Raw genomic sequence first — 13,681 nt, 5'->3', positions numbered from 1 at the left:
CCAAGACCTCAATTTGCGCACGCGCAACCTCCGGGCTCCATTTTCCCTAAGTACGCTGCAGGGAGATCAATAGGTTGAAAGTGGCGCATGTGCACGAGATTTTGAGCCGAGACCTCAATCTGCGCCCGTGCCAACTCCTGGCGACATTATTTGAAGCCTGAACTGCCAACATTTTTAGAATGGTGGCCCCTGCTTCACCGCACACAGTGATCACAGCGCGCAGAAGAGCCTGCAACACAGTCCACCGCCAGCAGCGAAGTCCACCGCCCGCAGCATTTCCCCTGCTACCTGTGACCCTGCTCCACCACCCCCTGGGGTAGGCTACATTCGAATTATAGGACGCACCCCTCATTTTCCTCCCAAATTTTTGGAAGGAAGAGTGTGTTTTATAATCCGAAAAATACAGTAATTAAAAAAAAAAATCAAAATCAGATGGTACCCGCCCCCTCTTGCGGTCCAGAGATGCCGCTACTCCGGTCCTCTATTATATTTCTTACTTTCTGATTGGACGGTTTTGGACAATAATCTCAGGAATAACACGGAGTGCAGACCCTCAGCAGATCATGCATTTTAGTCTGCATTTAAACACCTCTCGAAAATGGACAGTGTCTCCCACGTGCTATCCGTTTTTTAAAAACTGACGGATGTAAACTATCCCTTTTCCATTGACACTTAGTAATGGATTGCTTAAAAAACGGATGGAAAAAATGAATGTCCGCCATTTTTCATTCATTCTGGACAGATCCCCATTGACTCGAATGTCTGAGTCTGACTTGCTAAGACAGATTAGAATAAGACGAGCGCCGAGACAAATGTAACGGCAAATGTATCGGTTACAAAAATAAGATGTGTGAATGACTCCCTATAACGAAGGCTCCCTGTGCGATCCTTTTTAAAACTGGACGTTGCACGGATGCAGCCTAATGAGCCGACTTTACAAATTTTGAGCCCTTTTACAAAAGTAGAAGCTTTCATTCGGGAGATAAAGTACTCACCTGTCGTGTAAGGTCAATGGCAGAGGCTTGGGGAATCGTGCTGTACATCTGACCCAGCATCTCGCATAACTGCGGCACAATGGGAGCAAAGTCATCTAGCAACGTCTTCACCGACTTCTCAAATATGGTGCACACGGCCTGCAAAACGGAGGGCAGAGGTCAGGATAGGGAACAAGAATGCAGGGAAATGAAGGCAGAAATCAATGTATCTGCAGGTAGAATACAGATGCAGAGGAATCTGACACCACGACGTGGGAACGTCACCTTCTACTTGATAATCAGCAGTTGTATTGTTGTTACATTCATAATAACAAAGGAATCATCACAAACAATGTCAGGAAAAGCGAGAAAGATTATAAAGTAGACAGGAGGATATGTTCCTTATTATCACATCACTCCCCCACCTACCTCCACAACCTGAGCGTCGTTCAGCCAGGTGCTGAGAACCTTCCTTATCAGCTGGAACACTTGTTGCAAAACCAGGACAACCTGCCGAGATACAGGACACCGCAATGACGCAGGGAGACAACATGCTGAATGCACTGATTAAGCTGGATTAAATGCCCCCTGAAGAAGCAGGGCGAAACACGCGTTGGGGTGTGGACACTATTCCCCATTGTAAGGTTCACTTCTTTAACCTCTTAACGACCGCGGACAATAATATTACGTCCTAGCAGTCATAGTGTTACTGCCCACGGTCTGCTGCCGGCAGCTTGCCGCAATTGGCGCACATCTCAGCTGATTTTCACAGCTGAGATGTGTGCCTGCCAGGCATGAGCAGAATCGTTATCTGCTCGCGCCGTTTTACCCCGTAAATGGCACTGTCAATATGTGACAGCGCCATAATAATGGCATCAGCGGTAAACATTTACTCACCGGCCAATACCGGAAGTCATGTGACATGATCACGTGACTTCCGGTGGTTGTCATGGTAGCACAGGGTCATGTGATGACTCCTGTAGCTCACATGAATTACTTTCGGTTTCACCCGGCCCGGAGCGGAGTGATGCAGAAAATGAGCGTATGTGCTGTTTACAGCTCTGTAGCTGTGATCAGCAGATAGTGCAGAGCGATCGGATTGTTGATCCATATAGCCCCCTAGGGGGACTAGAAAAATTAAAAAAAAAAATAAAAAAAACATAAAAAGTTTAAATCATCCCCCTTTAGCCGCATTGAAAATTAAATGATTAAAAAATACACATATTTGGTATCGCCGCGTTCAGAAACTCCCGATCTATCAAAATATAAAATCAATTAATCTGATCAGTAAACGGCGTAGCGGCAAAAAAATTCAAAACGCCAAAATTACGTTTTTTTGTCGCCACGAATTTTGCGCAAAATGCAATAACCGGCGATCAAAACGTAGCATCTGCGCAAAAATGGTACAGTTAAAAACGGCAGCCTGAGACGCAAAAAATAAGCAGTCACTGAGCCATAGATCCTGAAAAATGAAAACGCTACAAGTCACGGAATATGGCATAAAACGTGCGCCACTTTTTTTGGACAAACTTCTGATATTTTTTTTAACCCCTTATATAAAAGTAAACCTATACATGTTTGGTGTCTATGAACTCACACTGACCTGAGGCATCACACCCACACATCAGTTTTACCATATAGTGAACACAGTGAATAAAATATCTCAAAAACAATAGTGCTATCGCACTTTTTTTTGCAATTTTTCCGCATTTGGACTTTTTTTTGCCGTTTTCCAGTACATTATATGGTAAAACGTATGATTTCATTTAAAAGTACAGCTCGTTCCGCAAAAAATGAGCCCTCACGTGACCATATTGACTGAAAATTATAAAAAAAAGTTACGTCTCTCAGAAGAATGGTGGAAAAAAAAAAAAACGGAAAATGAAAAATCGGTCGGTTGTGAAGGGGTTAATCATGTATTTACTAACAACCTTGAAATAGGCAAATAAGGGGCTTCCCTTTTTCTATGGCGCACACAATTATATACAGTATTGTATTTCCTTTTGGCTATATGTAAACTACGTAAGCTGTGTACATCAATTGCATATTATTCTAATTAGGTTATATGATCTTAAAAAAGTATCGGACCATTACTATGTCCTGTTTCAAATACAAAACATTTTTGCTTGCACTTGGTCATATGGAAGATAGACTCCTTGCCCGATTTTAGGTTAATATTTGGAAATTTTAATAGTGTCAATAAACTGTTGTTCTTAATGCTATATGGGAAATCTTGCACCTTTTCTTATCCGTTATTCTTACAATTATTGCTGAAAGGCCTCAATAATGGTTCCCCTCATCGCCCCTATAACCAAACGTCAGACCTAAGAGCATGCGAAGGTGGTGAGGATCCGAAGAGACCGTGTCACCTGTGTCCAGGGCATAAGACTCACCGGGTTGGGTCCTTGCACCACAGGCAACTTCTTCACTTCTGTCGCCTCGTGATCGTCATCATGGCAGCTGATGTCCAGAGTGGCGAACAAGTTGGAGAGCAGCCCGAGTATGTGGATGATCGCCAGCTTATTGGAGGGGTTGGGCTGCATCGAAGGGAAGAGAATCAGATCATTCAATGATTTCATTTAACAAAGCCATTCAAGGAAATGTTTCGGCATTTACCGATTTATAAGACGCACCCCAAATTTACAGAAAAAAAAAATGGAGTCCGACTCATAATCCGGTGGTGTCTTACCAGAGGGGGGTGGTAGAGCGGGGGGCCAGAGGAGGCAAGGGCGGTGCTGGAGTAGGGCAACGCCGCCGTTGGTGCAGCGGGTGTCCCAGATGCTCGCGGTGGACGGCACCGCTGAGAGGCTCTACTGCGCTGCGGGCGGAGAGGCAGGGGCCGCCATCCTGAATGTCAGCAGTGCGGGCTTCAAAGAAATGGCGCAAGGAGTCAACGCATGAGCAGACTCAATCACAAGCATAGATCTCATCTACGCACGCGCCACTACCGTGCACCATTTTTGCTTAAGTCTGCTGGTAGGAGATCAATGGCTGGAGGCAGTGTGTGCACAGATGAGATCTTGAGCTGAGCGCTCCATCTGCGCACGCACGGAGTCCGGGCGCCATTATTTGAAGCCCACACCGCCGACATTCAGGATGGTCCCTGCTTCACCGCCCGTAGCGCAGCAGAACCCAGAGCACATCAGAGCCCACAGTGTATCGCAGCAGAGCTCACAGTGTATCGCCTGCAGCGCAGCAGAACCCAGAGCACAGCAGAGCCCACAGTGTATCGCAGCAGAGCTCACAGTGTATCGCCTGCAGCGCAGCAGAATCCAGAGCACAGCAGAGCCCACAGTGTATCACAGCAGAGCTCACAGTGTATCGCCTGCAGTGCAGCAGGACCCAGAGCACAGCAGAGCCCACAGTGTACCGCAGCAGAGCTCACAGTGTATCGCCTGCAGCGCAGCAGAATCCAGAGCACAGCAGAGCCCACAGTGTATCGCAGCAGAGCTCACAGTGTATCGCCTGCAGCGCAGCAGAACCCAGAGCACAGCAGAGCCCACAGTGTACCGCAGCAGAGCTCACAGTGTATCGCCTGCAGCGCAGCAGAACCCAGAGCACAGCAGAGCCCACAGTGTACCGCAGCAGTGCTCACAGTGTATCGCCTGCAGCGCAGCAGAACCCAGAGCACAGCAGAGCCCACAGTGTATCGCAGCAGAGCTCACAGTGTATTGCCTGCAGCGCAGCAGAACCCAGAGCACAGCAGAGCCCACAGCGTACCGCAGCAGAGCTCACAGCGTATCGCAGCAGAGCTCACAGCGCAGCAGAGCCCACAGCGTATCGCAGCAGAGCTCACAGCGCATCGCCCTGCAGCGCAGCAGAACCCAGCAGAGCCCACAGCGTACCGCAGCAGAGGTCACAGCGTATTGCCTGCAGCGCAGCAGAACCCAGAGCACCGCAGAGTCCACACTGTACCGCAGCAGAGCTCACAGCGTATCGCCCACAGCGCAGCAGAACCCAAAGCACAGCAGAGCCCACAGTGTACTGCAGCAGAGCTCACAGCGTATTGCCCGCAGTACAGCCCAGCGCACAGCCCACAGCATCACCCCTGCCTCCTGTAACCCCTCTCCAGCACCCCCCTGCAAGCTATATTCGGCTTATAAGATGCAACCCTCATTTTCCTCCCAACTTGTTGGGGGGAAAAGTGCGTCTTATAATCCGAAAAAAAATACGGTATTTGATTTTTGACATTCTTTTTTTTTTTATTTTTTTTTTTAAATGCTGCAGTTATTTTCATGGACACGAAAAGGGGAAAAAAAACTGCACAGGTATGGCAGGACTGACTGCAATGTAAGGGGATTTATAAAAATGCAATTTAGAATATGCAAAATACTTGCAACTTTGCATGAGACGACTTTTAGATGCTGCAATCACTACAAGGAACATGCGGCGTTAAGGTTATATCTTCACAGAATTTCTCTTAGAATGGCTTTCAAACCCTAATAAAATGCTCGGCTGCTATCACTGCACACAGCACCTACATAACGAGAACTACTCACAGCTGAGCGTTTGTTACATTTGTTTCCAGTGTACACACATTTTCTGTGCGGTCATCAGTTTGGACTCTTTATAGGACACAATGCTGATACATTTTACAAACGCCAAACTATTGTGGTCCCTTGCTTTACGAGAACAATCCGTTCTGGGAGTGGCTTATTAACCAAGTTACTCGTCTAGCAAAGCAAGATTTCCCATAGGAAATAATGCAAGCTCAGACAATTTATTCCACAACTTGTTCAATGTCCCATCCTGGTCCCCTATTGTGCCACTCAACACACGCACAAACACACACACACATATTATGCTCACCTTACCTTCCGTTCCATCACCGGCCTCCTGGATCTTGTAGTTCGCCGGTACAGGATGTGTATCGGGTAACCATCGCGAGCGATGCCGGAGCTTCCGCTGCCAGCGCACTGACGTCAAAGGCAGGAGCCGCTTGCCTCTGATTGGTCAGCGCGCTGCCTTTCAGAAGCAGCTGACAGCGGAAGTTCCTCCCTCATCGCGATGGTTACCGCTACACATCCTGTACCGGCGGACTACAAGAACCGGAAGGCCGGCGAGGGAACGGAAGGTAAGGTGAGCATAATATGTGTGTGTGCGTGTTTATGTGTAGTTGTGCGGACTGCAAGTGCGGGTCAGAGCGCGGTGGAAGTACGGAACCGGAAGTGTGTGCGGTGAGTATTTGCTCGTACAGCAAAGCTTACTCGTAAACTGAGTTACACATTTACAGCAAGATTTGCTCGTATAGCGAAATACTCTCACACCAAGTTACTCGTTACACGAGGTTCCGCTGTATTGTGGAAATCGTCAGAAGAGGGAAAAGATTTGTGCATCTTGTAGATTTATCTCAAAAAGGATGGTCTACATAGATACAACTGTAACAAACCCTAAGATCTAGACATGGTAAAGTCTATAAAGCTCCGTTCACATATCAAGTAGACGCTTTGGTTTCCGATTTTCATTTGCATTTTTTTTTCGTTCCTTTTATTACAAGATGTATTTTTTACTGCAAAGGACTCTGAACACCTCTAGTGTTCTCAGCATACGCAGCTCTTAATGAGAAGGTGTCAGCAGGATCTAGTGTAAAATGGCCATATTGGCGCTGTGATGATGATTACATGGAAACCTGCAGTGAAGAAATCCGATCTTTGGTTGCTGAATAATCTTCCTCTAGATTTTTGAAGATTACGTTATCCATGCATCGGGGCAGGACTTTGGGTAAGGTCTTCTTCCACCTCTCTGACTGTGACGCCCTGGCAAAACCAGGTGGTCACACAGATAGGCCCCGCACAACACCCTTCCCACACAGGGTTAAAACGTAGTGTGAAAGCCGCCTAATCTTTAAATAAAAAGGATCCATTAAAAGAGCATCCATTATGATTTCAGTGTTTAAAAAAAATAAAATTAAATTAAATAAAAAATTTAATACAGAAATGAATAGTTTATTTATTTTCCAGATTTTTGCTCACACATTTTTTTTGATCCAGGTTTAATTGAAACGGAAGATAACGTAGGACATTTTCATTCCTATTTAAGTAAATAAATCCTATACGGGATCATTGTATTTTTTCCTATCCCAAAAATGGAAATAACTACTGGACATATGAACAAAACCTAAGAAAGGTGCAGGACGCTGATGACCAGGCGTTCACTGCATGAAAAGTGGAAATCCCTTCCCCTGTAAGGGCGCCACTTACCGTCTCGTCCGCCAGCTTCTCCAGCTGTTGGATATACGGAGTGATGAGCGAGTGCAAGTTGCTCAGAATTTCCTCCACCTGCAGCGCTGACAGCAAGAAGCCGAGCGCCTGCATCAGCCACATACACTGACTGGTCTGCAAGACATCAACCAGCAAGGAAATAGCCGTAAATACCAGTGCTGGCCCCACACAGCTCATCATGGGGGGCGGGGGGTAGACGCCTCACCTTGTGCACCTGTTTCAGCAGCACGTCCTGCAAAAGAAGAAAAAATAATTAATTACACCCCCTATCAGAAACTATATTATGTGACATTATTAGTGCACATCACAGGAAATATATATGTGCGCCTAACATATTACCTTTCCTTATTTCCTCTCTGGTCCTGCTCCTGCATTTCTTATAGGGACAGAACTTGCTTTCAATCCATTTACAAATAATAATAATATTTTATTTATATAGCGCCAACATATTCCGCAGCACTTTACAAATCCCCCAACCACCTAAAGGCAAGAGGTGCAAATTGTAACCTCTCCCAGGCGCTTAGGTAAACTAAGCAAAGTGCACAAATTACAGAAATTTGTGTGGGTCAAGTAATTACCGTATTTTTTGGATTATAAAATTCACTTTTCCTCCCAAACATTTGGGAGGAAAATGAGAGGTGCGTCTAAAAAACACCAAAAACCTGAGCTGAAACAATGTTATAATCCGAATGTTGCTCACCGGAGATGGTGGAAAGGGGTCACAGCAGAAATGCCGCAGGTGATGTGCTGGAGCTGCGCTGTGCTGCGGGCCAAGGGCACTTTGCTGTGCTGGGGCTGCGGGCAATGTGCTGGGGCTGCGGGCAATGTGCTGGGGCTGCGGGCAATGTGCTGGGGCTGCGGGCAATGTGCTGGGGCTGCGGGCAATGTGCTGGGGCTGCGAGCAATGTGCTGGGGCTGCGGGCAATGTGCTGGGGCTGCAGGCAATGTGCTGGGGCTGCAGGCAATGTGCTGGGGCTGCAGGCAATGTGCTGGGGCTGCGGGCAATGTGCTGGGGCTGCGGGCAATGTTCTGGGGCTGCGGGCAATGTGCTGGGGCTGCGGGCAATGTGCTGGGGCTGCGGGCAATGTGCTGGGGCTGTGGGCAATGTGCTGGGGCTGCGGGCCGAGGGCACTGTGCTGGGGCTGCGGGCACTGTGCTGGGGCTGCGGGCAATGTGCTGGGGCTGCGGGCAATGTGCTGGGGCTGCGGGCAATGTGCTGGGGCTGCGGGCAATGTGCTGGGGCTGCGGGCAATGTGCTGGGGCTGCGGGCAATGTGCTGGGGTTGCGGGCAATGTGCTGGGGTTGCGGGCTGAGGGTGCTGTGCTGGGGCTGCGGGTGCCATCTTGAAAATCTCGGCGGTGCGGACTTCAAAATAACGGCGCCCGGATTCAGCGTGTGCGCAGATGGAGCTCTAAGCTCAAGATCTCTTCTGCGCACGTGCCACCTCCGGGCTCCATTTTCCTTAGGTCCACAGCTGGGAGACCAACGAGTCGGAGGTGGCGCATGCGCAGATAAGATCTTGAGCTGAGAGCTCCATCTGTGCACGTGCCGACTTCAGGCGCCATTATTTGTGGTCCACACTGCCAACATTTTCACGATGGTGTCCACAGCCCCAGCACAGCACAGCACCCTTGGCCTGCAGCCCCCGCAATTCCAGCACAGCCCCTGCAGCACCGCCCTGCTCCACCACCACCCCTGCCACCTGTGACCCTGATCCACCACCGCTGCCGCCCAACAACAACATCACCTGATTGTAAGACGGACCCAATTTTTTTTTTACCTTTTTTTCCCTCTAAATTTGGGCTGCGTCTTATAATCCAGTGCATCTTATAAACCGAAAAATATGGTATGTAAAATTACAAAATAAAAATGGAAGAAAATGAACTTTGCATTTTTCTATCTACACAAGCCTAAACAATTCGTACTAATTGTTACCTGGGACACGGCCACGATATTTGCAGCATAGGGAAGGAGATCGTATTTGCACTCCCGACAGATTTTTTTCAAAGTGGAAACACTGGACACGGACAGCTCCGGGTTTCCTAAGGCGTGGAGGACTAACGGCAGCACTTTACTGATCATCACTGGGTGGTCGGCCAGCCATTCAGCTAATGCCCCTAATAATGCAAGAAATAAAGACATCCATTGTAAAGTCTTACACAATGCAATGTATAGTTTATAGGTGTGACGTGTCATTAGATGAATGGTAGAAAAGACGACAGCGCGTTATGTACCCGGCACATTTTATATAGTACATGCTCTGCCCCTCAGAGATCGGCGCTGACACATTAATCACGAGCCGGACTAGTCCAATAAGTCCACCATAAAACAGTACATGGCTACCACAATTTAGTGTCACGTTGACATATGAGAATTTCACCTTCCTGCTCAAAAAAAGTCAAAACTAAAACAAAACATTCTGCATACTACATGCTGTAACCAGCTGAGATACAAGTGTTGTCAATAAATGAGTTTTGGTTAAATGATAGGCAACCAATGACACTTGAGAGACTTTCATCGCCGAACGTTGCCAATTTTCACCCTTCCTCACCGATAGTGAACATGACCGTGTCCGCCAGCTGCACGTTATTGATGTTGATTCTTGGGATGAGGCCGATAAGTCCGGGGACAACATCCGAGTAGTTGACGTCAACGGTTTCGGCAATAGACTGGAAACCAAAGAGCAACGCTTCTGTGTTCTGCAGGGGGCAAAAAGAGCAAATGTTACATACAACACCATTATTGTTTTGGGGGAAACCCCCCTCCCCCCCTCAATGCCAGTAATCAATTTTCTATTACGCCAAAATAGTAACAGCGCAATGTCATTGGGAAAAGGCTCTTAAACCAATGTGTAGTGGAGCTGGTTCCTGCACGGTCAGCAGATCTCTAGCGCTGCGGCAGCTGAATGACGGTCAGCACGGACCTCATTATCATATCCAGGAGAGGGTGGTGAGCAGTTATTTGCAAAATACAAAGTCAGCCATATTCAAGCCTCTTGTCCTTCACCATCAATAATGCCTCTGTACGTTTTTGTTTTCTCTTCTTTTTTTTGTTAATTAAAGCAGCTTCCCAACAAAAAAACAAATTTATATAACATGTATACAGTAGCCATGCAAACGTTTTAAGCAGGTTTGGAAAACATGTTGCAAAGTAAGAAGATTTCATAAATAGAAGTGTTAAAAAGGTTTTCCAATACTAAAGTGACTCCCTTTCTTTTGACCTAACTCTTCCTAACTAACACTTTCCAAATATACTTCTGCTTTCTACTCTGCTCCTGTAAGGTGATCTCTAAGAGGTTTATAAATACCTTTATTGTTGTGTAGCGTTGATCCTTCTGGCTGCAGACCGGAATCGGACCAACTGAGCAGGGACCATCACTGGTGGGGGCTAGGCTTCCTCTCTGAATGACAGCAGTCTGGGAGTGCATAGCAAGATTACACTTCACCCTCCTCTGAGCTCCCACCAGTGACATGGCCTGTTCAGTTTGTTTAATTCCAGACTGCAACGGGAAGGATCAAAGCTAGAACAACAATAAAGGTATTTACAAACTTTTTAGAAATCAGCTTATAGGAGCAGACCAGATAACAGAAGTATATTAGGAAAGTATTAGCTAGGAAGAGTTAGGACAAAAGAAAGCTGGTCACATTAGTAGTGGAAAACCTCTTTAATGGTTAGTGATGAGTGAGCGCCTCCATGCTCGGGTGCTCGGTACTCGTGATGCTCGGATGGGCTCAACTCATTTACAAAGTATAATGGAAGTCAATGCTCAAGTCCCCCATTGACTTCCATTATACTCGGGTACTCGAGTCATACCCATCTGAGCATACAAATGCTAGTTACGAGTACAGAGCACCCGTGCATGATAGTACTCGCTCATCACTATTAATGATTTATTTTTACCATTAACAAAATGAAAAGTGAAAGAACAAAAGAGAGATCCAAATCAAGTCAGTATTTGGTTTGGCCGCTCTTTTCCTTCAATATAGCGTCAGTTCTTCTAGGTACTTACACGGTCTTTGAAGGAACTCAGCAGGGAGCTTGTTCCAAACATCTTGGACAGCTGACACCAGATCTTCTGTGTATAAGGCTTTTGCAAATCCTTTTGTGATCCCAGACAGACTGGATGACTACAGCAAAGCTCTGAGGGGCCGAATCATCAGTTCCAAAACTACTCATTCCTTCAAACATACAGCCTTAAGAACAAGAAGTCCTGGAAGTGATGATCTGGCAACCGCAGAGCCCTGATCTCAAAATCATTAACTGTCTGGGATCACATGAGGATGCAGAAGCCGAAATCCACAGATCTTTGGTTCGTTCTCCAAGATGTTTGGAACAATTTTCATGATGAATCTGTGCATAAGTGTATCTAAAAGACTTTATGCTGAGTTGAAGGTAAAGTGCGGTCACCAAATATTGATGGGATAAGATTTCTGTTTTCATCTTAAACTGCAGCTGCGGGTGAATAGCTGCACTTACCTGCCATGACGTGAGATGTTCTGAAGAAGTCAGAAGACGTCCGAGTTTATCATACAAGTTACTGAGCAGCTCCGCTCCCAGCATCTCATAGACGTACATAAGTGTGTCCGATATGTCCACTCTGCAAGACCAAAAGGAAGAAGGCGCCTGATCAAAAGCTGGTGGTGGGGATGTGACAGTGTAACCAATCATCATGGAAATACTATAACAAATCTGGGTCCCTTAGGCTAGTTTCACACTTGCGTTGAACGGCATCCGTTGCATTGCGTTGTGTGATGGATGCAACGGATGCAATGAACGGTACAAAAACAACAAAAAGATTATTATTTTTTTTTTTTTTTCTTCTTTACAGTTTTATCGACAGCAGACTATTATGAACGATCAGCTGATCACCCGGCTGCCGGGCACTCAGCTGATCGCTCTCAGTAGCCAGCAGCCAGGCACTCAGCTGATCGCTCTCACATGCCGGCGGCCCAGCACTCAGCTGATCGCTCTCAATAGCCAGCAGCCAGGCACTCAGCTGATTGCTGTCACAGGCCGGCGGTCGGGCGCTCAGCTGAGAGCTGTCACAGGCCGGCGGCCAGGCGCTCAGCTGAGAGCTGTCACATGCCGGCGGCCGGGCGCTCAGCTGATCGCTCTCAGTAGCCAGCAGCCAGGTACTCAGCTGATCGCTCTCACATGCCGGCGGCCGGGCACTCAGCTGATCGCTCTCAGTAGCCAGCAGCCAGGCACTCAGCTGATCGCTCTCAGTAGCCAGCAGCCAGGCACTCAGCTGATCGCTCTCAGTAGCCAGCAGCCAGGCACTCAGCTGATCGCTCTCAGTAGCCAGCAGCCAGGCACTCAGCTGATCGCTCTCACATGCCGGCGGCCGGGCACTCAGCTGATCGCTCTCAATAGCCAGCAGCCAGGCACTCAGCTGATTGCTGTCACAGGCCGGCGGTCGGGCGCTCAGCTGAGAGCTGTCACATGCCGGCGGCCGGGCGCTCAGCTGAACGTTCGGCCACCGAGAAACAAAATAAAGTTTCTGTGATTTAAAACAAACAAAAAAAAAAAAAGCATGCGCAGTGAAAAATAAAGGTTTACGCCGCTCAAAAAAACGTTGCATGCTGCGTTCCTTCCGCCCGACGCAGCGTCAAAATAACGACGCTGCGTGGTCCAGCGGATGCAACGCTGACACTTGCGTTACAGTGCGTCGTCCATACAAGTCTACGGAGAATAGCGCAGTGTGTTAACGGACTGCGCTATTCTCCATTGTTACGGACTGCGCTGAACGCAAGTGTGAAAGTAGCCTTACACCATTCGCCTTCCTGCAGTATCATGGCCCGGGCAACGCAAAGCAACAATTCCCCACATTCCCTCTCACAATCAGCGCTTTGTGAAACACACATTGGATAAAGCCTCTGTACCTGTAAATTCGAAATTGCTCTTTCTCATCGGACGACCAAGACGCATATTCATCATCAGTAGGAAACTGGGCTTTCTGAAGCAAAACGTCGACAAGCTGGAAATAGACCGGCCGGTAAACCTGCAGGTACACGGTCTGCTTGTCTGCCTCAAATGAGAGGATGTCGTCCTAGAAAGAGAGGATGCTTAGTATGTCACAGATAATACTAAACAGTCCCCCATAAGTCCAATATCACAATAAAATTGCTGTAGAAGGATTGTCAGCAGTGTGCACACTGTCAGGATTCTCCAGCACTGCGATTTGAATACATCGGCCACATTCCAACTAGACGTGTCGGCTTCCACTCAACTGATCTGTATTGAGAAAGGCCGCACACGTCTAGCCGACAGGTGACCAGATTTCTGCAAAACGCATACTTGTGGACATGCAGCTAGCGTTGGAGAATCCTGACAGTGCGCACACTGCCAGGACAACCGCTTTAAGGTCATCAAAGTCTTAAGCCTGGAAACGTATTACTTGAGCCATTCATCTGTGTTAGCTGGCATAACTTTCAGTCTCTTTATGTAAACAAGTACATTGCCATTCAATGCAAGATACGCTAGAAA

General features: G+C 47.5%; 1 protein-coding gene across 2 annotated transcripts in view; it reads right to left on the bottom strand.

Annotated features, from left to right (window-relative positions):
- Positions 1 to 13,681, bottom strand: part of IPO13 (importin 13) — a 93,896-nt gene that overhangs the window by 42,934 nt on the left and 37,281 nt on the right. For both annotated transcript variants that reach the window (XR_012724970.1, XM_075320484.1), the window contains exons 6-14: positions 13,078 to 13,244; positions 11,672 to 11,792; positions 9,747 to 9,894; positions 9,131 to 9,312; positions 7,401 to 7,427; positions 7,175 to 7,309; positions 3,368 to 3,511; positions 1,404 to 1,484; positions 996 to 1,133 (exon numbers count right to left, since the gene is read on the bottom strand). Coding sequence is in view for 1 of the 2 variants with exons in the window: in XM_075320484.1 (XP_075176599.1) it covers positions 996 to 1,133; positions 1,404 to 1,484; positions 3,368 to 3,511; positions 7,175 to 7,309; positions 7,401 to 7,427; positions 9,131 to 9,312; positions 9,747 to 9,894; positions 11,672 to 11,792; positions 13,078 to 13,244 (1,143 nt within the window). In the remaining variant the exon portion in view is untranslated. The remainder of the gene's footprint in view (positions 1 to 995; positions 1,134 to 1,403; positions 1,485 to 3,367; positions 3,512 to 7,174; positions 7,310 to 7,400; positions 7,428 to 9,130; positions 9,313 to 9,746; positions 9,895 to 11,671; positions 11,793 to 13,077; positions 13,245 to 13,681) is intronic.

This window comes from Anomaloglossus baeobatrachus, chromosome 8 (genome assembly GCF_048569485.1).
Source record: "Anomaloglossus baeobatrachus isolate aAnoBae1 chromosome 8, aAnoBae1.hap1, whole genome shotgun sequence".
In the NCBI taxonomy this organism is placed as follows: Eukaryota; Metazoa; Chordata; class Amphibia; order Anura; family Aromobatidae; genus Anomaloglossus; species Anomaloglossus baeobatrachus.
Note: the sequence above shows the minus strand (reverse complement) of the source record. Positions and strands in the feature narration are given on the sequence as shown.